This window comes from Nerophis lumbriciformis, linkage group LG22 (genome assembly GCF_033978685.3).
Source record: "Nerophis lumbriciformis linkage group LG22, RoL_Nlum_v2.1, whole genome shotgun sequence".
NCBI lineage: Eukaryota > Metazoa > Chordata > Actinopteri > Syngnathiformes > Syngnathidae > Nerophis > Nerophis lumbriciformis.
This window is the reverse complement of record NC_084569.2, coordinates 4,474,927-4,501,458: the sequence shown is the minus strand read 5'-3', so window position 1 is coordinate 4,501,458 and position 26,532 is coordinate 4,474,927. Positions and strand designations below refer to the sequence as shown.

At 40.1% G+C, this 26,532-nt stretch overlaps 1 protein-coding gene across 1 annotated transcript in view; it reads right to left on the bottom strand.

The window, feature by feature from the left end:
* Positions 1–26,532, bottom strand: part of cyth3b (cytohesin 3b) — a 116,530-nt gene that overhangs the window by 27,108 nt on the left and 62,890 nt on the right. Inside the window, exons 4-7 of the mRNA XM_061974378.1 lie at positions 23,925–23,991; positions 23,744–23,862; positions 15,493–15,573; positions 10,497–10,609 (exon numbers count right to left, since the gene is read on the bottom strand). Coding sequence (XP_061830362.1) covers positions 10,497–10,609; positions 15,493–15,573; positions 23,744–23,862; positions 23,925–23,991 — 380 coding nt within the window. The remainder of the gene's footprint in view (positions 1–10,496; positions 10,610–15,492; positions 15,574–23,743; positions 23,863–23,924; positions 23,992–26,532) is intronic.

Sequence of the window (26,532 nt, the reverse complement as noted above, 5' to 3'; positions counted from 1 at the left end):
AGCCATTATCGGACATCTCTGATTACAATGCAGTATAACATGATCAATAATAACATTTTGTCATACAAAAATAGCGACAACAAAAAAACAATAACTAGGAGATTACATAACAATGTTGATACCAAAAACATGGATGGCTTTTGGTAGCCATTTTTGACCACTCCTCTTGACAAAATTGGTGCAGTTCAGCTAAATGTGTTGCTTTTCTGACATGGACTTGTTTCTTCAGCATTGTCCACACGTTTAAGTCAGGACTTTGGGAATGCCATTCTAAAACCTTCATTCTAGCCTGATTTAGCCATTCCTTTACCACTTTTGACGTGTGTTTGGGGTCATTGTCCTGTTGGAACACCCAACTGCGCCCAAGACCCAAACCTCCGGGCTGATGATTTTAGCTTGTCCTGAAGAATTTGGAGGTAATCCTCCTTTTTCATTGTCCCATTTACTCTCTGTAAAGCACTAGTTCCATTGGCAGGCCCAGAGCATAATACTACCACCACCATGCTTGACGGTAGGGATGGTGTTCCTGGGATTAAAGGCCTCACCTTTTCTCCTCCAAACATATTGCTGGGTATTGCGGCCAAACAGCTTCATTTTTGTTTCATCTGACCACAGAACTTTCCTCTAGAAGGTCTTATCTTTGTCCATGTGATGTCAGAGTTGTAGAAATGATTGGAAACTCAAGACAGCCATGACATCATCGTCTTTACAAGTGTATGTACACGTTTGACCACGACTGTACATGTTGATAATAATCATTCTTCAGCGTTTATTATGCATTTGTTTCGAATGGGAACCTTGGAGGGAAGACAGCAGTATTTATGTATAGTCTAAGTGTGTTTTTGTGTCTGTTACTGCATGTGTGTGTGTGTGTGTGTGTGTGTGTGTTCTTGAATTTCTACCCTTCTTGAGACACGAAGAAGGAAAAGTATCTTCCATATGAGGAGGTGTGAACAAGTGATGACATAAATCAATAACATTGCATCTAATAGAGAATGTCTCATTTGCACCCCTGCTGGGTGGGATTTTTCACATTGACTGTGTGTCGCTTTTAAAAGTGCTCCCCCCTCTGGTCAACATATGAAATAACAAGTGTGTGTAAGAAATTGAAATGCGCCCCCTTTGGACAAAATTAATAAAATTAAATAAAATTAATATGTATATAGAGACATACTGTAATAATTTGAAGTTAATAATGAAGATTAAATAAATGAACAAAAGCAGTCTTTTTCTCACGCGTCAACTTTTTTCTTATAAAATTGGGAACGATTTCTCATATTCTTTCTGTTTCTGTAATATTGCAATATTTTCTCGGAAAATTGTTACTTTTTTATGTAAAATTATTACATTATTTTATGTAAAATTATTACAATATTTTATGTAAAATTATTTTAAAAAAGTATCTAAAATTATTACATTTTTTTATGTAAAATTATTACTTTTTAATGCAAAATGGTGACATTTGTCATATAAAATTTTGACTTTTATCACAATATTGCCAATGTTTGTTTTCTTCTTGTGAAATAGTGACGTTTATTGAGTAAAATTCCAATCATTATTATAACATTGCCAAAATGTTTAAGTTTTCTTATAAAACTGTGACTTTTGTCGAGGAAAACTACGACTCTTTTCATAAAATTGCCAAAATGTTAAGCTTTTCATGTAAGATTGCGACTGTTATTGAGTAAAATTCCAACTTTTATCATAATATTGCACAAATGTTCAGTTTTTCTTGTAAAATTTTGACTTGCGTCGAGTAAAATGACGACTTTTATTATAATACTGCCAAAATTCTAAGTTTTTCTTGTGAAATTGTGACCTTTTTCTTGTGAAATTCCAACTCATTTTTTACAACAAGCTTTTTTTATATTTGCATAGTATGTATATATTATTAATGTTGTAAATACACATCTTTATATATCTAGAAAGGCTGGTCCTGAAGAGGTAGGCATTTTTCTCAGGTCCCAAGAAGGTAAGAAATACAAGAATGTGTTTGTGTGCGTGCAAGTGCGTGTGTGTATTCTTGTATTTCTACCCTTCTTGAGACATGAAGAAGGAAAAGTATCTTCCATATGAGGAGGTGTGAACAAGTGATGACATAAATCAATAACATTGCATCTAATAGAGAATGTCTCATTTGCACCCCTGCTGGTGACATCTATCAAAATGAGGGTGGTCCCAAAAAGGAAGGATTTTTCACATTGACTGTGTGTCGCTTTTAAAAGTGCTCCCCCTCTGGTCAACATATGAAATAACAAGTGTGTGTAAGAAATTGAAATGCGCCCCCTTTGGACAAAATGAATCAAATAAAAAAATAAATATGTATATAGAGACATACTGTAATAATTTGAAGTAAATAATGAAGATTAAATAAATAAATAAATAAATGAACTAAAAGCAGTCTTTTTCTCACAATGTGTCGACTTTTTTCTTATAAAATTGGGAACGATTGATCATATTCTTTCTGTTTCTGTAATATTGCAATATTTTCTCGGAAAATTGTTACTTTTTTATGTAAAATTATTACATTATTTTATGTAAAATTATTACAATATTTTATGTAAAATTATTTAAAAAAAATTATCTAAAATTATTACATTTTTTAATGTAAAATTATTACTTTTTAATGCAAAATGGTGACATTTGTCATATAAAATTCTGACTTATCACAATATTGCCAATATTTGTTTTCTTCTTGTGAAATAGTGACATTTATTGAGTAAAATTCCAATCATTATTATAACATTGCCAAAATGTTTAAGTTTTCTTACAAAACTGTGACTTTTGTCGAGGAAAACTACAACTCTTTACATAAAATTGCCGAAATGTTAAGCTTTTCTTGTAAAATTGCGACTGTTATTGAGTAAAATTCCAACTTTTATCATAATATTGCACAAATGTTCAGTTTTTCTTGTAAAATTTTGACTTGCGTCGAGTAAAATGACGACTTTTATTAAAATACTTCCACAATTTTAAGTTTTTCTTGTGAAATTGTGACCTTTTTCTTGTGAAATTCCAACTCATTTTTCACAACAAGTTTTTTTATATTTGCATAGAGTGTATATATTATTAATGTTGTAAATACACATCTTTATATATCTAGAAAGGCTGGTCCTAAAGAGGTAGGCATTTTTCTCAGGTCTCAAAAAGGTAAGAAATACAAAAAAGTGCGTATGTGTGTGTGTGTGTGTGTGTGTGTGTGTTGTGTCTCGACGGGATCACCACCTTATCGTGGTGAGGCACTTTGCGCGTCTCCATGACCCCTAGAGCTATGTCGGCTGGAGTCTCGCACTCCTGGCAGGGTCACCCAAGCCGAACAGGTCGAAGGGTAGAGACCAGACTAAGAGTGATCCCAAACCACGAGACCTCAACGGCAGAGCAGGCGGAGGGCGATGGGTGTGAGAACCACCACAACGGCTGCAAAGGCGGAAGAAGGCGCCCCACAGCCAAGTGGGTTAAACCGGGAGGCAGTATGGCTACGGGAGTAAACCCCAAATGAAAAATCTGTGCTCCGGGGACACACACATGGGCAGGTTTCCAGCAGACCGGATCTCTGGCTGACTGGATCTCTGGCAGTCCCCTGCAACTGCACTCACCTGAAGGTCGTCTCGAGTTTCTCTCGTGCCACTGGAATATGGTGGATGTGGCCAAGATTGTGGGGGAAGGAACTGCGCGCACCATCCCTCACACAAATACACTCTTTGCGCAGGCTTCAGCTTCTTCCGAAAAGTCTTCTGGCGACAGGATAAAGCGACGGGGGCAGGTCAAGGATGTGACTGGGAGCTCCTAGCTTGAATCCTGCACAGAGGCGGCATGGGTGTGATGGTCGTTGTGAAGATTGGGATCAGGAACATGATCTTCCTTCGGCAGCTGCCCATGTGACTGAGCAGCCCTATTTAGGGTCCGCACTGCTCACCCCAAATTGGGGAAGGGTCTAGAAAAGGTGACCCAAAAATTGTTTGTTCCTCACACCTGGGTGGCAAACCGCAGCCACCAAGGCATCCCCTACTGCGGTCGAAAACATAACAAAGGAAAGTATATGACTATACACCTGGCTACCTGGAATGTCCGCACCCTCCTCGACACGCAGGATGGGACGGAGAGACCTCATAGACGGACGGCGCTCATTGCACATGAGCTCAAGAGATACAATGTCGACATCGCAGCACTCAGTGAAACTCGGTTGTCGGGGGAAGACTCCCTGACAGAAGTCGGTGAAGGCTATACCTTCTTCTGGAAGGGTCTCCCGGAAGGCGAACGTAGGCTCCATGGAGTTGGTTTTGCTGTAAAAAGCAAACTACTCAATAACATCCCAGAGTCCCCCCAAGGCATCAGTGAGCGGCTCATGACCTGGCGTATCCCCCTGGTGAAAGGCCGGTTTGCTACGCTACTCAGTGCGTATGCCCCTACCTTGGATGCTGATAGTAACATCAAAGATGCCTTCTACGAGTCTCTTGCGGCTGCCCTATCCAGAGTCCCTAAGTCCGATAAGCTTGTCCTCATGGGTGACTTCAATGCCCGAGTTGGCACAGATGCCCAGCTCTGGACTAAAATAATCGGGCTTCATGGATCTGGGAAAATAAACAACAACGGCATTCGACTCCTCTCTCTGTGCTCTGAGCACCAACTTCTCATCACTAACACAATTTTTCAGTTAAAAAAGAAATACATAACATCTTGGATGCACCCACGGTCCAAACATTGGCACCTGCTGGACTATATAATTACACGGCAACAAGATCGACAAGACGTCTGCATAACCAGAGCCTTACGTGGGGCTGAATGCTGGACTGACCACCGGCTGATCAGATCCAAGCTGAGGATGAAAATCCGACCCCCACACAAGAAACAGCAGCCAAGAAAGCGACTGAACTGCAGGGCCCTGGATTCTCCAGAGTGTACATCTCACTACCGCAGCAAGCTGGCTACGGGACTTTCCACCTTGGAGGACTACGGCACCACCTGTGACATGGACAGTGAGTGGGCAAAACTGAGGTCAACATTACATCAAGCTGCCTCTGAAACCATCGGCTTTACTCAGAAGCACCATCAAGACTGGTTCGACAACAGCTCGGTAGAAATACAGGAGCTGCTGGACGCCAAGCGCAAAGCCCATGCTGCCCTGCTCTCCAACCCTCACTCTCCATCACTCCTCCACCATTATAAAACAACCAGAGCAGAGACACAGAAACAACTGCGGCTCATGGAAAATGAGTGGTGGCTCAAAAAAGCCCAGGAGATCCAGGGATATGCAGATGCTAATAATACCTACGCATTCTACGCTGCTGCAAAATCCATCTATGGCCCACAAAAGCGAAGCATCGCTCCAGTAAGATCCGCAGACGGACATGTGTTATTCAAGGATAAACAACAAATTCTTGAGCGTTGGGCTGAGCACTTCGACTCACTGCTCAATAAAATAAACCCCTCTGATCCATTAGTGCTCAATGCACTCCCAGATCTCCCGCCTTCTCCCTTCCTTGATGACCCTCCCATGTTCAGTGAGGTTCTTACTGCAATCAGGAGTCTCAAAAACAACAAGAGCCCTGGCCCTGACGGAATTCCGGCTGAGATCCTAAAGAAGGGAGGCTATCTACTAAAGCGGAAGCTGTTTCACTTCATACTAGCCATCTGGCACAGGGAGGCCCTGCCTCAAGAATGGAAAGACAGCAACATCGTCACCATCTACAAGAGGAAAGGAGATAAATCATTTTGTGGAAATAGTCGTGGCATCTCCCTTCTCTCAGTGGCCGGCAAGGTACTTGCAAAGATTATGCTTTCTCGCCTTACATTTCTAACAGAGGGCATCCTCCCAGAGACACAGTGTGGCTTCAGAAAGAACCGAAGTACACTAGACATGATCTTCGCTGCCCGTCAAATCCAGGAGAAATGCAGGGAACAAAACAAGGACCTCTACATTACCTTTATTGACCTCACCAAGGCCTTTGACACAGTTGACCGTGATTTGCTCTGGAGCATCCTCAAGAAGTTTGGTGTCCCCCCCAAGTTTCTCAACATACTAAAACAGTTTCATGATGGTATGCAGGCCTGTGTACTTGTAGGCAGTGAGCAGTCCTCCTCTTTCCCCGTGAAAGTAGGGGTGAAGCAGGGGTGTGTACTGGCCCCAGCGATCTTCAATCTTTTCCTGGCAGCAGCCACACTCCTATTCCGGCAGTCCATCACGAAGGATAGTGGTGTCTCCATCGAGTTTCGCCTGGATGGGAGCCTATTCAACATCCGGCGCCTACAGGCAAAGACGAAGATGGCAGGCACCAACATCCAGGAGCTGCAATATGCAGACGACTGCGCACTCCTCGCTCACACTCCTGATGCCATGCAGCATGCACTAGACACCATGTCATCAGTCTACCGCTCACTAGGTCTGGTGATCAACATTCAGAAAACAGAGGTTCTCATCCAGGAGAGGTCCCCATCCCCTACACCCCCTGTCTTTACCATCAGCGGCACACCCCTCAAGCTCGTTGAGCAGTTTTGCTACCTCGGCAGTATTCTGACCCCAACATGCCAGATTGATGATGACATCCAGGCTCGTATCAACTCAGCCTCCTCTGCCTTTGGAAGACTGCGCTCCCGGGTGTTTGAAAACAACCACCTTCGAACCTCAACGAAAGTCTTAGTCTACAGGGCGGTGTGTGTTTCAACTCTGCTGTATGGGTCAGAAGCCTGGACAATATACCGCAGACACATCCGCTGCCTTGATGCATTTAACATCAGATGTCTCCAACGCATTCTTGGCATCACATGGCAGGACCGAGTTCCTCATACGAACATCTTGCAGCGCACTGAGTCCATAAGCATAGAGGCCACCCTGGCAAAGCGACAACTCCGGTGGGTTGGTCACACCATCCGGATGCCAGGACACCGATTGCCTCGTCAGATGCTTTATGGTCAGCTCCTTTCAGCCAGCAGAAAGCCCGGAGGACAAAAGCTGAGGTACAAAGACCAACTGAAAGGGATATTGAAGAGGTGCAACATCAAACCCCACGAACTTGAGACAGCTGCAGCCAATCGATCGCTGTGGCGTTTGCTGTGCCATGACGGGGTCATGTATCTGGAGGAGTGTCGGAACCAACACCGGAGGGATCAGCGGAGGCGAAGACACCACCCTGCAGTTCCAGAACCATCCCAGCCCCCTGATCCAGGCCTGACATGTCCCCACTGTGGCAGGACGTGTGGTTCCAGGATCGGACTTCATAGTCATATGGCGTGGCATCGTCGCCAGCAACGATAGCCACCGACCAGAGCAACAAAATGGAAGCTACGTCATCTTCGACTACGATGGACCGCCTAAGCAAAAGTGTGTGTGTGTGTGTGTGTGTGTGTGTGTGTGTGTGTGTGTGTGTGTGTGTGTGTTCTTGAATTTCTAGCCTTCTTGAGACACAAAGAAGGAAAAGTATCTTCCATATGAGGAGGTGTGAACAAGTGATGACATAAATCAATAACATTGCATCTAATAGAGAATGTCTCATTTGCACCCCTGCTGGTGACATCTATCAAAATGAGGGTGGTCCCAAAAAGGAGGGATTTTTCACATTGACTGTGTGTCGCTTTTAAAAGTGCTCCCCCTCTGGTCAACATATGAAATAACAAGTGCGTGTAAAAAATTGAAATGCGCCCCCTTTGGACAAAATTAATCAAAAAAATAAATAAATATGTATATAGAGGCATACTGTAATAATTTGAAGTTAATAATGAAGATGAAATAAATAAAAAAATCAATGAACTAAAAGCAGACTTTTTCTCACAATGTGTCGACTTTTTTCTTATAAAATTGGGAACGATTGATCATATCCTTTCTGTTTCTGTAATATTGCAATATTTTCTCGGAAAATTTTTACTTTTTTATGTAAAATTATTACATTATTTTATGTAAAATTATTACAATATTTTATGTAAAATTATTACATTTTTTTTATCTAAAATTATTACATTTTTTAATGTAAAATTATTACTTTTTAATGCAAAATGGTGACATTTGTCATATAAAATTCTGACTTTTATCACAATATTGCCAATGTTTGTTTTCTTCTTGTGAAATAGTGACATTTATTGAGTAAAAGTCCAATCATTATTATAACATTGCCAAAATGTTTAAGTTTTCTTATAAAACTGTGACTTTTGTCGAGGAAAACTACAACTCTTTACATAAAATTGATGAAATGTTAAGCTTTTCTTGTAAAACTGCGACTGTTATTGAGTAAAATTCCAACTTTTATCATAACATTGCACAAATGTTCAGTTTTTCTTGTAAAATTTTGACTTGCGTTGAGTAAAATGATGACTTTTAATAAAATACTCCCACAATTTTAAGTTTTTCTTGTGAAATTGTGTCCTTTTTCTTGTGAAATTCCAACTTATTTTTCACAACAAGCTTTTTTTATATTTGCATAGTATGTATATATTATTCATGTTGTAAATTATTAATGTTACTCAGCCAGCGTTTGTGGGTCTGATGGACCCGTTGCATTTTGTGACTTTTAATGCCTCACAATCAAACACTTTTATGTTAAAATACCGAACACATGTTTATTGGGATAAGGTAAACATCTTTTAAAAGTGCTCCCCCTCTGGTCAACATATGAAATAACAAGTGTGTGTAAGAAATTGAAATGCGCCCCCTTTGGACAAAATTAATAAAATAAAATAAATGACTATGTATGTAGAGACATACTGTGATAACTTGAAGTAAATAATGAAGATGAAGTAAAAAAAACAAAAAAATCTATCAACTAAAAGCAGTCTTTTTCTCACAATGTGTCGACTTTTTTCTTATAAAATCGGGAACGATTGATCATATTCTTTCAGTTCCTGTAATATTGCAATATTTTAAAATTATTGCTTATTTTATGTAACATATTACATTTTTTTAATGTAAAATTATTACATTTTTCAATGTAAAATTATTACTTTTTAATGCAAAATGGTGACATTTGTCATATAAAATTCTGACTTATATCACAATATTGCTAATGTTTGTTTTCTTCTTGTAAAATAGTGACGTTTATTGAGTAAAATTCCAATCATTATAACATTGCCAAAATGTTTAAGTTTTCTTATAAAATAGTGACTTTTGTCGAGTAAAACTACGTCTCTTTTCATAAAATTGCTGACATTTTAAGCTTTTCTTGTAAAATTGCGACTGTTATTGAGTAAAATTCCAACTTTTATCATAATATTGCACAAATGTTCAGTTTTTCTTATCAAATTTTGACTTGCGTTGAGTAAAATGACGACTTTTATTAAAATACTCCCACAATTTTAAGTTTTTCTTGTGAAATTGTGACCTTTTTCTTGTGAAATTCCAACTCATTTTTCACAACAAGCTTTTTTATATGTGCATAGTATGTATATATTATTCATGTTGTAAATTATTAATGTTATTCAGCCAGCGTTTGTGGGTCTGATGGACCCGTTGCATTTTGTGACTTTTAATGCCTCACAATCAAACATTTTTATGTTAAAATACTGAACACATGTTTATTGGGATAAGGTAAACATCTTTTAAAAGTGCTCCCCCTCTGGTCAACATATGAAATAACAAGTGTGAGTAAGAAATTGAAATGCGCCCCCTTTGGACAAAATTAATAAAATAAAATAAATGAATATGTACATAGAGACATACTGTGATAACTTGAAGTAAATAATGAAGATGAAGTAAAAAAAAAAAAAAAATCTATTAACTAAAAGCAGTCTTTTTCTCACAATGTGTCGACTTTTTTCTTATAAAATCGGGAACGATTGATCATATTCTTTCAGTTCCTGTAATATTGCAATATTTTAAAATTATTGCTTATTTTATGTAACATATTACATTTTTTTAATGTAAAATTATTACATTTTTCAATGTAAAATTATTACTTTTTAATGCAAAATGGTGACATTTGTCATATAAAATTCTGACTTATATCACAATATTGCCAATGTTTGTTTTCTTCTTGTAAAATAGTTACGTTTATTGAGTAAAATTCCAATCATTATAACATGGCCAAAATGTTTAAGTTTTCTTATAAAATAGTGACTTTTGTCGAGTAAAACTACGTCTCTTTTCATAAAATTGCTGACATTTTAAGCTTTTCTTGTAAAATTGTGACTGTTATTGAGTAAAATTCCAACTTTTATCATAATATTGCACAAATGTTCAGTTTTTCTTGTCAAATTTTGACTTGCGTTGAGTAAAATGACGACTTTTAATAAAATACTCCCACAATTTTAAGTTTTTCTTGTGAAATTGTGACCTTTTTCTTGTGAAATTCCAACTTATTTTTCACAACAAGCTTTTTTTATATTTGCATAGTATGTATATATTATTCATGTTGTAAATACACATCTTTATATATCTAGAAAGGCTGGTCCTAAAGAGGGAGGCATTTTTCTCAGGTCTCAAGAAGGTAACAAATATACGAGTGCGTGTGCGTGTGCGTGTGTGTGTGTGTGTGTGTGTGTGTGTGCGTGTGTGTGTGTACGTGTGTGTGTACCTGTGGACTGGAAAACGCCAGGATTGCATTGGCAGTACCTGGAAGCAAACGCCTCCATCATACGATCGATCTTCTGAGCTTCACCAGGAAGTCTGAAGCTCCACAGGAACTGCCTGCAACACAAGTACAGTTACAGTACATTGCATGCAACTTTATGATAAATATTCAATAATATTAACCATAGTAATAAAAAATAAGACGCTTTTGTGACCCATTCTAAAATCACTCCACCTAGGTTTCATTGTCTAGAACACAGGTACCAAATGTGGCCCGTCATTTCATTTTATTTGGCCCTCAAAAGCCTGGAAATAATATGTATCATTAAAGTACTGTAACTTTTCTTACTAAATGTATTCTTTCTTTCTGTTTTGGGATAAAAAAAATATGTACTCCATCCATCCATCCATCTTCTTCCGCTTATCCGAGGTCGGGTCGCGGGGGCAGCAGCCTAAGCAGGGAAGCCCAGACTGCCCTCTCCCCAGCCACTTCGTCCAGCTCTTCCTGTGGGACCCTGAGGCGTTCCCAGGCCAGCCGGGAGACATAGTCTTCCCAACGTGTCCTGGGTCTTCCCCGCGGCCTCCTACCGGTCGGACGTGCCCTAAACACCTCCCTAGGGAGGCGTTCGGGTGGCATCCTGACCAGATGCCCGAACCACCTCATCTGGCTCCTCTCCATGTGGAGGAGCAGCGGCTTTACTTTGAGCTCCTCCCGGATGACAGAGCTTCTCACCCTATCTCTAAGGGAGAGCCCCGCCACCCGGCGGAGGAAACTCATTTGGGCCGCTTGTACCCGTGATCTTGTCCTTTCGGTCATAACCCAAAGCTCATGACCATAGGTGAGGACGGGAACGTAGATCGACCGGTAAATTGAGAGCTTTGCCTTCCGGCTCAGCTCCTTCTTCACCACAACGGATCGATACAGCGTCCGCATTACTGAAGACGCCGCACCGATCCGCCTGTCGATCTCACGATCCACTCTTCCCTCACTCGTGAACAAGACTCCGAGGTACTTGAACTCCTCCACTTGGGGCAAGATCTCCTCCCCAACCCGGAGATGGCACTCCACCCTTTTCCGGGCAAGAACCATGGACTCGGACTTGGAGGTGCTGATTCTCATCCCAGTCGCTTCACACTCGGCTGCGAACCGATCCAGTGAGAGCTGAAGATCCTGGCCAGATGAAGCCATCAGGACCACATCCTCTGCAGAAAGCAGAGACCTAATCCTGCAGCCACCAAACCAGATCCCCTCGACGCCTTGACTGGACCTAGAAATTCTGTCCATAAAAGTTATGAACAGAATGGGTGACAAAGGACAGCCTTGGCGGAGTCCAACCCTCACTGGAAACGTGTCCGACTTACTACCGGTAATGCAGACCAAGCTCTGGCACTGATCATACAGGGAGCGGACTGCCACAATCAGACAGTCCGATACCCCATACTCTCTGAGCACTCCCCACAGGACTTCCCGAGGGACACGGTCGAATGCCTTCTCCAAGTCCACAAAACACACGTAGACTGGTTGGGCAAACTCCCATGCACCCTCAAGGACCCTGCCGAGAGTATAGAGCTGGTCCACAGTTCCACGACCAGGACGAAAACCACACTGTTCCTCCTGAATCCGAGGTTCGACTATCTGGCGTAGCCTCCTCTCCAGTACACCTGAATAGACCTTACCGGGAAGGCTGAGGAGTGTGATCCCACGATAGTTAGAACACACCCTCCGGTTCCCCTTCTTAAAGAGAGGAACCACCACCCCGGTCTGCCAATCCAGTGGTACCGCCCCCGATGTCCACGCGATGCTGCAGCGTCTTGTCAACCAAGACAGCCCCACAGCATCCAGAGTCTTAAGGAACTCCGGGCGGATCTCATCTACCCCCGGGGCCTTGCCACCGAGGAGCTTTTTAACTACCTCAGCAACCTCAGCCCCAGAAATAGGAGAGCCCACCACAGACTCCCCAGGCCCTGCTTCCTCATAGGAAAACGTGTTGGTGGGATTGAGGAGGTCTTCGAAGTATTCCCTCCACCGATCCACAACATCCGCAGTCGAGGTCAGCAGAACACCATCCTCACCACACACGGTGTTGATCGTGCACTGCTTCCCCTTCCTGAGGCGGCGGATGGTGGTCCAGAATTGCTTCGAAGCCGTCCGGAAGTCGTTTTCCATGGCCTCACCGTACTCCATGTAATCGCAAATTATGTTCACTTAAATATTGTCTAATTATGCAAAAATATATGATCAAACATTCAAACCATTTTTTAAATAGAAATAAATACTAATAATAATGACTTCAAAGCAAGTGATCCATCAAATTGTGCAATGTAAAAGTAGCAATGGATTTTATGGTAAAAAAGTTTTTTTTTATTTACAGTAAAAAAAAAAAAAAGTTGTTGATTTGCAGTTAAAAAAAAATTTTTTTTACAAAAGGGAGCTCAGGTGCCAAAATGTTACTGTAAAATTGCAAGTTTTTTTTAATTTACAGTAAAAAAAAAAAGTTGTTGATTTGCAGTTAAAAAAAAAAATTTTTTACAAAAGGGAGCTCAGGTGCCAAAATGTTACTGTAAAATTGCAAGTTTTTTTTTATTTACAGTAAAAAAAAAAAAGTTGTTGATTTGCAGTTAAAAAAAAAATTTTTTTACAAAAGGCAGCTCAGGTGCCAAAATGTTACTGTAAAATTGCAAGTTTTTTTTTATTTACAGTAAAAAAAAAAAAAAAGTTGTTGATTTGCAGTTAAAAAAATTTTTTTTTTACAAAAGGGAGCTCAGGTGCCAAAATGTTACTGTAAAATTGCAAGTTTTTTTTATTTACAGTAAAAAAAGAAAGTTGTTGATTTGCAGTTAAAACATTTTTTTTTTTACAAAAGGCAGCTCAGGTGCCAAAATGTTACTGTAAAATTGCAATTTTTTTTTTTATTTACAGTAAAAAAAAAAAGTTGTTGATTTGCAGTTAAAAAAAATTTTTTTTTACAAAAGGCAGCTCAGGTGCCAAAATGCTACTGTAAAATTGCAAGTTTTTTTTTATTTACAGTAAAAAAAAAAAAAGTTGTTGATTTGCAGTTAAAAAATTTTTTTTTTTACAAAAGGCAGCTCAGGTGCCAAAATGTTACTGTAAAATTGCAAGTTTTTTTTTATTTACAGTAAAAAAAAAAAGTTGTTGATTTGCAGTTAAAAAAAATTTTTTTTTACAAAAGGCAGCTCAGGTGCCAAAATGTTACTGTAAAATTGCAAGTTTTTTTTTATTTACAGTAAAAAAAAAAGTTGTTGATTTGCAGTTAAAAAAAATTTTTTTTTACAAAAGGCAGCTCAGGTGCCAAAATGTTACTGTAAAATTGCAAGTTTTTTTTTATTTACAGTAAAAAAAAAAGTTGTTGATTTGCAGTTAAAAAAAATTTTTTTTTACAAAAGGCAGCTCAGGTGCCAAAATGTTACTGTAAAATTGCAAGTTTTTTTTTATTTACAGTAAAAAAAAAAGTTGTTGATTTGCAGTTAAAAAAATTTTTTTTTTACAAAAGGCAGCTCAGGTGCCAAAATGTTACTGTAAAATTGCAAGTTTTTTTTTATTTACAGTAAAAAAAAAAAAAAGTTGTTGATTTGCAGTTAAAAAAATTTTTTTTTTTACAAAAGGCAGCTCAGGTGCCAAAATGTTACTGTAAAATTGCAAGTTTTTTTTTTATTTACAGTAAAAAAAAAAAAGTTGTTGATTTGCAGTTAAAAAAAATTTTTTTTTACAAAAGGCAGCTCAGGTGCCAAAATGTTACTGTAAAATTGCAAGGTTTTTTTTATTTACAGTAAAAAAAAAAAGTTGTTGATTTGCAATTTAAAAAAATTTTTTTTTACAAAAGGGAGCTCAGGTGCCAAAATGTTACTGTAAAATTGCAAGTTTTTTTTTATTTACAGTAAAAAAAAAAAAAAGTTGTTGATTTGCAGTTAAAAAAAAAATTTTTTTTACAAAAGGCAGCTCAGGTGCCAAAATGTTACTGTAAAATTGCAAGTTTTTTTTAATTTACAGTAAAAAAAAAAAGTTGTTGATTTGCAGTTAAAAAAAAAAATTTTTTTACAAAAGGCAGCTCAGGTGCCAAAATGTTACTGTAAAATTGCAAGTTTTTTTTTATTTACAGTAAAAAAAAAAGTTGTTGATTTGCAGTTAAAAAAAAAATTTTTTTACAAAAGGCAGCTCAGGTGCCAAAATGTTACTGTAAAATTGCAAGTTTTTTTTTTTATTTACAGTAAAAAAAAAAAGTTGTTGATTTGCAGTTAAAAAAATTTTTTTTTACAAAAGGCAGCTCAGGTGCCAAAATGTTACTGTAAAATTGCAAGTTTTTTTTTATTTACAGTAAAAAAAAATGTTGATTTGCAGTTAAAAAAAATTTTTTTTTTACAAAAAGCAGCTCAGGTGCCAAAATGTTACTGTAAAATTGCAAGGTTTTTTTTATTTACAGCAAAAAAAAAAAAAAGTTGTTGATTTGCAGTTAAAAAAAAATTTTTTTTACAAAAGGGAGCTCAGGTGCCAAAATGTTACTGTAAAATTGCAAGTTTTTTTTTTATTTACAGTAAGAAAAAAAAAAAGTTGTTGATTTGCAGTTAAAAAAAATTTTTTTTTTTACAAAAGGCAGCTCCGGTGCCAAAATGTTACTGTAAAATTGCAAGTTTTTTTTTATTTACAGTAAAAAAAAAAAAAAGTTGTTGATTTGCAGTTAAAATAAAATTTTTTTACAAAAGGCAGCTCAGGTGCCAAAATGTTACTGTAAAATTGCAAGTTTTTTTTTATTTACAGTAAAAAAAAAAAAATGTAAATTTTACAGTAAAATTCTGGCAACTGAGCTTCTTCTTTTTTTTTTTTTTTTTTTTTTAAACCATAAAAACAGCAGTACCGTTTTCACATTTTTAATGTGAAATTATTGCAACTTACCTTATTTACTTGTGTAATGTTTGGTGTACGTCCAAAGTCAGGTCAACACAAACGTGTGCATGGTTTCCATTGTCCGTTTAGGCCAACTCACCTCAAGGCTTGTACGAGGTTGAGATCGGCGAACTCGTGCAGCTCCACAAAGGCCTGCAGGACCTTGATGTTGAAGTCGTCCCTGAGGGAGAGGAGGTGATCACATGATCAACTGTTGACACCACGTCTCGGTAGTGATGGGTCCGGCAACACCGATGCATCGGCGCATGCGTCGAGCTCATAGAGCAAAACCCTGTGTTGGTGCGCGTACCGCTTTTAGAAAGGCACGTGACCGATCATGAGCTGTTTTGGTCACGTGACCGATACGCCAACTGTGTCGCACTGACGCCTCCTCTGTGCCCTGTGAGCGGCTCTTTTCTACAGCCGGAGAAATAATAACTAAGAAGAGAAATCGTCTAAAATGTAATACGTCGGGAAAACTTTTTCTTTTTTTTTTCTATAAAAATGTGTAAAAAAATAAAATAAAATAAATTCCCAGTCCACAATCATCCACAACACGTTCTCTTAGATTTCCATGTTATGATACATGTTCACATTATTTATTGACTGTATCTAAAAAAGATACAAATATATTTTTATTTAAATGAAGATATGAAATAATCCTAAATGAAATACAATGACTTGGTTTATATTATTGTATATACTAGGGCAGGGGTCACCAACGCGGTGCCCGCGGTCACCAGGTAGCCCGTAAGGACCAGATCAGTCGCCCGCTGGCCTGTTCTAAAAATAGCTCAAAGAGCAGCACTTACCAGTGAGCTGCCTCTATTTTTTAAATGTCATTTATTTATTAGCAAGCTGGTCTCGCTTTGCTCGACATTTTTAATTCTAAAAGAGACAAAACTCAAATAGAATTTGAAAATCCAAGAAAATATTTTAAAGACTTGGTCTTCACTTGGAATAAGCGGTAGAAAATGGATGGATGGATGGGTCTTCACTTGTTTAAATAAATTCATTTATTTTTTTTACTTTGCTTCTTATTACTTTTAGAAATACAATTTTAGAGAAAAAATGCAACCTTAAAAATGATTTTAGGATTTTTAAACAAATATACCTTTTTACCTTTTAAATTTCTTCCTCTTCTTTCCTGACAATTTAAATCAATGTTCAAGTATTTTTTTTTTTATTGTAAAGAATAATAAATATTTTAGCTTCTGTTTTTTTCGACGAAGAATATTTGTGAAATATTTCTTCAAACTTACTATGATTAAAATTAAAAAAAAATTATTCTGGCAAATCTAGAAAATCTGTAGAATCAAATTTAAATCTTATTTCAAAGTATTTTGAATTTCTTTTAAAATTTTTGTTCTGGAAAATCTAGAAGAAATACTGATTTGTCTTTGTTAGAAATATAGCTTGGTCCAATTTGTTAAATATTCTAACAAAGTGCAGATTGGATTTTAACCAATTTAAAACATGTCATCAAAATTCTAAAATTTATTTTAATCAGGAAAAATTACCAATGATGTTCCATGAATTCTTTTTTTAATTTTTTCAAAAAGATTCAAATAAACTAGTTTTTCTCTTCTTTTTGTCGGTTGAATTTTGAATTATAAAGAGTCAAAATTGAAGATAAACTATGTTTCAAAATTTTATTTTAAATCTTTTCATATTTTCTCCTCTTTTAAACCGTTCAATTAAGTGTTTTTTTCATCATTTATTCTCTACAAAAAACCTTCCGTAAAAGGAAAAAAAAATGTACGACGGAATGACAGACAGAAATACCCATTTTTTTATATATATAAATGTATTTATTTAGCTATTCTTGTTTAAATCACACTTACGTGTAACTTACAAATGACAATATATTTATTTATTTAAGTGTGTATCAAACTGGTAGCCCTTCGCATTAATCAGTACCCAAGAAGTAGTTTTTGGTTTCAAAAAGGTTGGTGACCCCTGTACTAGGGCATCAAATCAGTGTCAGTTGAGTCGGTCCATAGGTTGCCTGTAGGGATTTTTAATGTCCAGCAGATGTCAGTATTTAGTGACACAGTATCGACACAGTATCAATACAGTTTTGCAATGTGTCGAAACGCTTCATGACGCCTCATCAACCCATCACTACGTTATTTTTTTTAAATGTTATCGTCTTTATTTACTTCCAGTTATTACAGTATGTCTCTATATACATATTTATTTCTTTGATTTTATTAATTTTGTCCAATTCCCCCGTTCACCTGTGGGATGTTCCAAATAAGTCTTTGAGGAGCCTTCCTCAACTTCCTCAGTCTTTTTTGCCACTCGTGCCAGCTTTTTTTAAAACATGTCGCAGTCGTCAAATTCCGAATGAGCTAATATTTGCAAAAAAAATAACAATTTGAAATGTGTACTCGTCGAGACCGCAGAACGCTCTTCCACTTTGCATCGGTCCATCTTAGATGAGCTCGGGCCCAGCGAAGCCGGCGGCGTTTCTGGGTGTTGTTGATAAATGGCTTTCGCTTTGCATAGTAGAGTTTTAACTTGCACTTACAGATGTAGCGACCAACTGTAGTTACTGACAGTGGGTTTCTGAAGTGTTCCTGAGCCCATGTGGTGATATCCTTTACACACTGATGTCGCTTTTTGATGCAGTACCGCCCGAGGGATCCAAGGTCACGGGCATTCAATGTTGGTTTTCGGCCTTGCCGCTTACATGCAGTGATTTCTCCAGATTCTCTGAACCTTTTGATGATATTACGGAGCGTAGATGGTGAAATCCCGAAATTCCTTGCAATAACTGTAATAATAATTAAATATTATTGTTCATTATTTATTATATTATTATTGTTTATATATATAATAAATACATAGAGCAATATTGCCCCATTGTGGTTCTGTGCCGTCACAACTCCCTCCTCCAACCTTAACATTAAAGACAATAATGCCATTTTTTGTGGTCCCTTTTATTTAGAAAAGTATCGAAAAGTCGTGAACTTTTTGATGATATTACGGAGCGTAGATGGTGAAATCCCGAAATTCCTTGCAATAACTGTAATAATAATTAAATATTATTGTTCATTATTTATTATATTATTATTGTTTATATATATATAATAAATACATAGAGCGATATTGCCCCCTTGTGGTTCTGTGCCGTCACAACTCCCTCCTCCAACCTTAACATTAAAGACAATAATGCCATTTTTTGTGGTCCCTTTTATTTAGAAAAGTATCGAAAAGTCGTGAACTTTTTGATGATATTACGGAGCGTAGATGGTGAAATCCCGAAATTCCTTGCAATAACTGTAATAATAATTAAATATTATTGTTCATTATTTATTATATTATTATTGTTTATATATATATAATAAATACATAGAGCGATATTGCCCCCTTGTGGTTCTGTGCCGTCACAACTCCCTCCTCCAACCTTAACATTAAAGACAATAATGCCATTTTTTGTGGTCCCTTTTATTTAGAAAAGTATCGAAAAGTCGTGAACTTTTTGATGATATTACGGACCGTAGATGGTGAAATCCCGAAATTCCTTGCAATAGCTGCTTGAGAAATGTTGTTTTTAAACTGTTCGGTCCAGCTGTTTTATCTTATTTTATTATTACATTTCTGAGTCAATTACCTTGTTGGCATTGATAATTGCAATATTCACTCTCAGTGCTTCTGCAGTGAAAGTGGAATTTAATCGAGAAAATATTACAGAAACAGAAAAAATGTGAGAAATCGTTCCGAATTTCATAAGAAAAAAGTCGACACGTTGTGAGAAAAAGACTGCTTTTAGTTCATTTATTTATTTTATTTTTTTAATGTTATCGTCTTTATTTACTTCAAGTTATTACAGTATGTCTCTATATAATATGTATTTCTTTGATTTTATTAATTTTGTCCAATTCCCCCGTTCACCTGTGGCATGTTCCAAATAAGTGTTTGATGAGCCTTCCTCAACTTTCTCAGTCTTTTTTGCCACTCGTGCCAGCTTTTTTGAAAACATGTTGCAGTCGTCAAATTCCGAATGAGCTAATATTTGCAAAAAAAATAACAATTTGAAATGTGGACTCGTCGAGACCACAGAACGCTCTTCCACTTTGCATCGGTCCATCTTAGATGAGCTCGGCGGCGTTTCTGGGTGTTGTTGATAAATGGCTTTCACTTTGCATAGGAGAGTTTTAACTCGCACTTACAGATGTAGCGACCAACTGTAGTTACTGACAGTGGGTTTCTGAAGTGTTCCTGAGCCCATGTGGTGATATCCTTTACACACTGATGTCGCTTTTGGATGCAGTACCGCCCGAGGGATCCAAGGTCACGGGCATTCAATGTTGGTTGTCGGCCTTGCCGCTTACGTGCAGTGATTTCTCCAGATTCTCTGAACTTTTTGATGATATTACGGAGCGTAGATGGTGAAATCCCGAAATTCCTTGCAATAACTGTAATAATAATTAAATATTATTGTTCATTACTTATTATATTATTATTGTTTATATATATAATAAATACATAGAGCGATATTGCCCCCTTGTGGTTCTGTGCCGTCACAACTCCCTCCTCCAACCTTAACATTAAAGACAATAATGCCATTTTTTGTGGTCCCTTTTATTTAGAAAAGTATCGAAAAGTCGTGAACTTTTTGATGATATTACGGAGCGTAGATGGTCCATCCATCCATCCATCCATCCATCTTCTTCCGCTTATCCGAGGTCGGGTCGCGGGGGCAGCAGCTTAAGCAGGGAAGCCCAGACTTCCCTCTCCCCAGCCACTTCGTCCAGCTCCTCCCGGGGGATCCCGAGGCGTTCCCAGGCCAGCCGGGAGAAATAGTCTTCCCAGCGTGTCCTGGGTCTTCCCCGTGGCCTCCTACCGGTCGGACGTGCCCGAAACACCTTCCTAGGGAGGCGTTCAGGTGGCATCCTGACCAGATGCCCGAACCACCTCATCTGGCTCCTCTCCATGTGGAGGAGCAGCGGCTTTACTTTGAGCTCCCCCCGGATGACAGAGCTTCTCACCCTATCTCTAAGGGAGAGCCCCGCCACTCGGCGGAGGAAACTCATTTCGGCCGCTTGTACCCGTGATCTTGTCCTTTCGGTCATGACCCAAAGCTCATGACCATAGGTGAGGATGGGAACGTAGATCGACCGGTAAATCGAGAGCTTTGCCTTCCGGCTCAGCTCCTTCTTCACCACAACGGATCGATACAGTGTCCGCATTACTGAAGACGCCGCACCGATCCGCCTGTCGATCTCACGATCCACTCTTCCCCCACTCGTGAACAAGACTCCGAGGTACTTGAACTCCTCCACTTGGGGCAAGATCTCCTCCCCAACCCAGAGATGGCACTCCACCCTTTTCCGGGAGAGAACCATGGACTCGGACTTGGAGGTGCTGATTCCCATCCCAGTCGCTTCACACTCGGCTGCGAACCGATCCAGTGAGAGCTGAAGATCTTGGCCGGAGGAAGCCATCAGGACCACATCATCTGCAAAAAGCAGAGACCTAATCCTGCAGCCACCAAACCAGATACCCTCAACGCCCTGACTGCGCCTAGAAATTCTGTCCATAAAGGTTATGAACAGAATCGGTGACAAAGGGCAGCCTTGGCGGAGTCCAACCCTCACTGGCACTGATCATACAGGGAGCGAACTGCCACAATAAGACAGTCCGTTACCCCATACTCTCTGAGCACTCCCCACAGGACTTCCCGGGGTACACGGTCCAATGCCTTTTCCAAGTCCACAAAACACATGTAGACTGGTTGGGCAAACTCCCATGCACCCTCAAGGACCCTGCCGAGAGTATAGAGCTGGTCCACAGTTCCACGACCAGGACGAAAACCACACTGTTCCTCCTGAATCCGAGGTTCGACTATCCGGCGTAGCCTCCTCTCCAGTACACCTGAATAGACCTTACCGGGAAGGCTGAGGAGTGTGATCCCACGATAGTTGGAACACACCCTCCGGTTCCCCTTCTTAAAGAGAGGAACCACCACCCCCGGTCTGCCAATCCAGAGGTACCGCCCCCGATGTCCACGCGATGTTGCAGAGTCTTGTCAACCAAGACAGCCCCACAACGTAGATGGTGAAATCCCTCAATTCCTTGCAATAGCTGCTTGAGAAATGTTGTTTTTAAACTGTTCGGTCCAGCTGTTTTATCTTATTTTATTATTACATTTCTGAGTCAATTACCTTGTTGGCATTGATAATTGCAATATTCACTCTCAGTGCTTCTGGAGTGAAAGTGGAATTTAAACGATTTTGATGCGTGTTTTAAATTGACAGCAAAAGCCATACAACAGTACCTCAACCTGTCATGTCTGTGTAATCATGTTTTTGTTTTAAGTCATGTTTTGTTTAGTTTCTGGCTTTTCACTCCCTTGTCTTGTTTGCATGATTACCCATTAGTTTCACCTGTTCCACGTTTGGACTCATTGTACACTCTTGTTTGTCACCATAGCAACCATTAGTTTTCACCTGTCACGTCACGCACCTGTTTTCGTTAATCATGTCTGTGTTATTTAAGCTTTTCATTTTCTGTTGTTCGTCCTGACGACATCCCCCGCATTTATGCCCCCTGTCACACTCTATGTACCTCTGCGCACTTCATGCCATGTCAAGTAAGTTTTGTTTCGATTCATGCCACAGTTAGTGTTTTGTTTAATTGTTCATAGTTTCTGCCAATGTGCAAGTTTTGTGTTTATAGTCTAGTTTTGTACCTCCGCCCCTGTGCGCGCTTTTTGTTTGATCATTTTCTTTGTAGTTATAGTGTTAAATAAATCATGTATTTACCTTCACGCCACATCCGGTCCAAATGTTCATTTGCACCTCGGGAGAACAAACCAAGCCAAAGTCCAAGTCATGACAGACCACGCCAAGTCCCGCCAGTCGCAGCTCCACGACGCCAAGTGCCGCCAGTCGCAGCTCCAAGACGCCAAGTGCCGCCAGTCGCAGCTCCAAGACGCCAAGTGCCGCCAGTCGCAGCTCCAAGACGCCAAGTGCCGCCAGTCGCAGCTCCAAGACGCCAAGTGCCGCCAGTCGCAGCTCCAAGACGCCAAGTGCCGCCAGTCGCAGCTCCACGACGCCAAGTGCCGCCAGTCGCAGCTCCAAGACGCCAAGTGCCGCCAGTCGCAGCTCCACGACGCCAAGTGCCGCCAGTCGCAGCTCCACAACGCCAAGTGCCGCCAGTCGCAGCTCCACGCCAAGTGCCGCCAGTCGCAGCTCCACGACGCCAAGTGCCGCCAGTCGCAGCTCCAAGACGCCAAGTGCCGCCAGTCGCAGCTCCAAGACGCCAAGTGCCGCCAGTCGCAGCTCCACGACGCCAAGTGCCGCCAGTCGCAGCTCCAAGACGCCAAGTGCCGCCAGTCGCAGCTCCACGACGCCAAGTGCCGCCAGTCGCAGCTCCACGACGCCAAGTGCCGCCAGTCGCAGCTCCACGACGCCAAGTGCCGCCAGTCGCAGCTCCACGCCAAGTGCCGCCAGTCGCAGCTCCACGACGCCAAGTGCCGCCAGTCGCAGCTCCAAGACGCCAAGTGCCGCCAGTCGCAGCTCCAAGACGCCAAGTGCCGCCAGTTGCAGCTCCACGACGCCAAGTGCCGCCAGTCGCAGCTCGACGACACCAAGACCCTCTGTCATGACTTGGACTTTGGCTTGGTTTGTTCTCCCGAGGTGCAAATGAACATTTGGACCGGATGTGGCGTGAAGGTAAATACATTATTTATTTAACACTATAACTACAAAGAAAATGATCAAACAAAAAGCGCGCACAGGGGCGGAGGTACAAAACTAGACTATAAACACAAAACTTGCACATTGGCAGAAACTATGAACAATTAAACAAAACACTAACTGTGGCATGAATCGAAACAAAACTTACTTGACATGGCATGAAGTGCGCAGAGGTACGTAGAGTGTGACAGGGGGCATAAATGCGGGGATGTCGTCAGGACGAACAACAGAAAATGAAAAGCTTAAATAACACAGACACGATTAACGAAAACAGGTGCGTGACGTGACAGGTGAAAACTAATGGTTGCTATGGTGACAAACAAGAGTGTACAATGAGTCCAAACGTGGAACAGGTGAAACTAATGCAAACAAGACAAGGGAGTGAAAAGCCAGAAACTAAACAAAACATGACTTAAAACAAAACATGATTACACAGACATGACACAACCTCTGAGCTCAATTGTGCTCTTCGCTCCAAACACCATATTTTCCGGACTATAAGGCGCACTTAAAATCTTTTTTTTCTTCTTCTCAAAACTCAACACTGCGCCTTATAACCCGGTGCGCCTCATCAGTCCACACAGCTAATTCCCCCTCATGACAGCGATGAAGATAGGGTGAGACATTTCAGGAAGACCTCACCGTTCCCCTAAGTAGTCCCCGATCACTGTCTTGTTCAGCCCCTCGCCTTTGTAGAGGAACTGGGCGATGTCCTCCGGGGTGTTTTGCAGAAGGTCGTTCTCCAGGAGGAACTGGATCCCCTGTAAATAGAGAATAGTTTTAAAAACCAATGATGTCACCAAGTTCCTGGATGGTTCCTGACCTTTTTAGGGTCCATGTTGAACTTCTTCCTCCCCATGGCGATCTGTTTGTTTCTCTGTGTGGTTTTACTGCGTAGGAACACAGAGACGCCCATCAGGGTGGCAGTTAAGTGCGTGGCCTTGACAGCCATGTTTGCTCGTAGGCAGGCTGACCCTTTAGAGTCCTTCCTTCTTCAACATGATGCGATTGTTGGTTTTCAAGGAGGTCTTGTTGTCCCTATTTTTATTTCAAAGCATGTTTTTGCACGAGCGCCTCGGTGCGGGGTCCCCTATGGTTGCTAGGAGTCCAAACCTCCGTGGCTGGCAGCACCTGGGACTACACCACCTCAATGTGGCTGGCAGCACCTGGTTCTGGGACTACACCACCTCAGCAACCAATCAGATTAAAGCCTCTAAACCCAGGAGACCAGCTCATGTTTAGTCGGGGGAATTACTCTGTACGTACTGAAAAGTAAGCCACACTATACTATAAAATATTGTATTCATGGGTTATACTTGTATAGCGCTTTTCTACCTTCTGGGTCAGGGGTCGGCAACCCGCGGCTCCGGAGCCGCATGCGGCTCTTTGATCACTCTGATGCGGCTCAGCAGCTTACTTGCTGAACCCCCCAATTTTCCCCGTGAGACTTCCGAATTTCAGTGCCTCTCGCAGAAAACTCCCGGGATTAATAGTCACCGACTTTCACCCTTACGGCTATAATAAGGGCGTGCCATGATGGTACAACATTTGGCGCCCTCTGCAATCTGTATAAACAGCGTGCCAGCCCAATACTTGTTATACAACATACACCTTCTGCTTGCACACGTACGTGACAGCAAGGCATACTTGGTCAACAGCCACACAGGTTACACTGACGGTGGTCATATAAAACAACTTTAACACTCTTACTAATAATGCGCCACACTTTGAACCAAAACCAAACAAAAATGACAAACACATTTCGGGAGAACATCTGCACCTTAACACAACATAAACACAACAGAACAAATACCCAGAATTCCATGCAGCCCTGACTCTTCCGGGCTACATTATACACCCCTGCTACCACCAACCCCCCCCCGCCCCCCCAACCCCCCACCCCCTCTCTGTGCGTCGGTTGAGGTGGGCGGGGCTTGGTAGCGGGGGTGTATAATGTATCCCGGAAGAGTTAGGGCTGCATGGGATTCTGGGTATTTGTCCTGTTGTGTTTATGTTGTGTTACTGTGCAGATGTTCTCCCGAAATTTGTTTGTCATTCTTGTTTGGTGTGGGTTCACAGTGTGGCACATTATTACATACCTGCCAACTTTTGAAATCAGAAAAACCTAGTAGCCAGGGTCCAAGGGCCGCAGGCCCCGGTAGGTCCAGGACAAAGTCCTGGTGGAGGGTTCAGGGCTTCGCCCCCCGACGCAAAATGATTATTAGCATTCAGACAGGTTAAAATGTTGCTAAAACCATCACTTTTCTATCAGTCACAGTGACTTTTCAAAACAAAAATATTACAGCAAAAATCATATGGGTTGATTGACATGTTTATTCTGTAAGCTAACTTCAATAGTTTGAAATTATTTTGACAGTTAATGCCAGTTATCCTGTCAACCTTTCACAAAACTTCAATTTGTTCATTGAAAGTATAAACACTTTTTACAGTAAACAAATGGTAAAACAGTACTAAACAATTCCATAAAAAAATAAAATTGGTGTCATTATTAACTTTCTGTCCAAGCTTGTATAATCTACTGCCTTGTTCAATTGTAAAAAATATTCTGTGCCTAAAATTCACATTTCTATCACAATTATCATACTGTAAACATGGTAAGCTAACTTCATTAAAATTAATAGTCCTGTCAATAGCATGGAATTACAATTCAAATGTAGTTTTTTTGTAAGCCTTTCAAAAGAATTCAAAATATGAAAAATGAATGAAAATTAATTGAAGCCATCAGACACTTGAAAAGTGGCACATCACATCTCTAATGTAATCATTTGAACTTTTCAACAGAAATAGCACTGCAAAAATATTAAGGACATACTTCTGTATTTTGGTAGTTATGCTGTCAACATTTAACAAGATTTCTTCAACTTGGACTTGAAAGCATAAATAGTATAAAAACTTTTAACAGTATAACAGTACTAAACAATTCCAATAGATAACATTGGTGTCATTACCTTTTTGTGGCTAAAATCCGAAAAACGTTGAAAGTTTTCCACTTGTATCGCTAGCAACGGCATTAGACTTGTGTTTTTTTTGTCCCAACGTGGTCTTTTACATGGCTAATTCCTCCGTGTCCGATCGAGAAATCTTGTCTGCACAAGGTGCAATTCGCGTAGTTTTCACCCTTTTTGGAACGGATAATTATTCCCGGATAGGCTTTTGAATATTCTTCACGGAATGACTGCAGTTTTCTTTTCGGTTTAAGACTCGTTTGCGATTTTTCTCCGGCTGATTCCATGATCGTTTGCTTGTTTGGAAACAATGGCAACTGGTGCCTCGTGCTTGGCAGCGGTGCTATAAATAGCCTCGCGCATGGCATTCGGAATGGCTCGATAGGAAGTTACGGGAAGCAGGTCGAATGTCATTGTTGTTACGCGAAAAATATTCTAATTTACTGGCTTTTACCTGTATATATA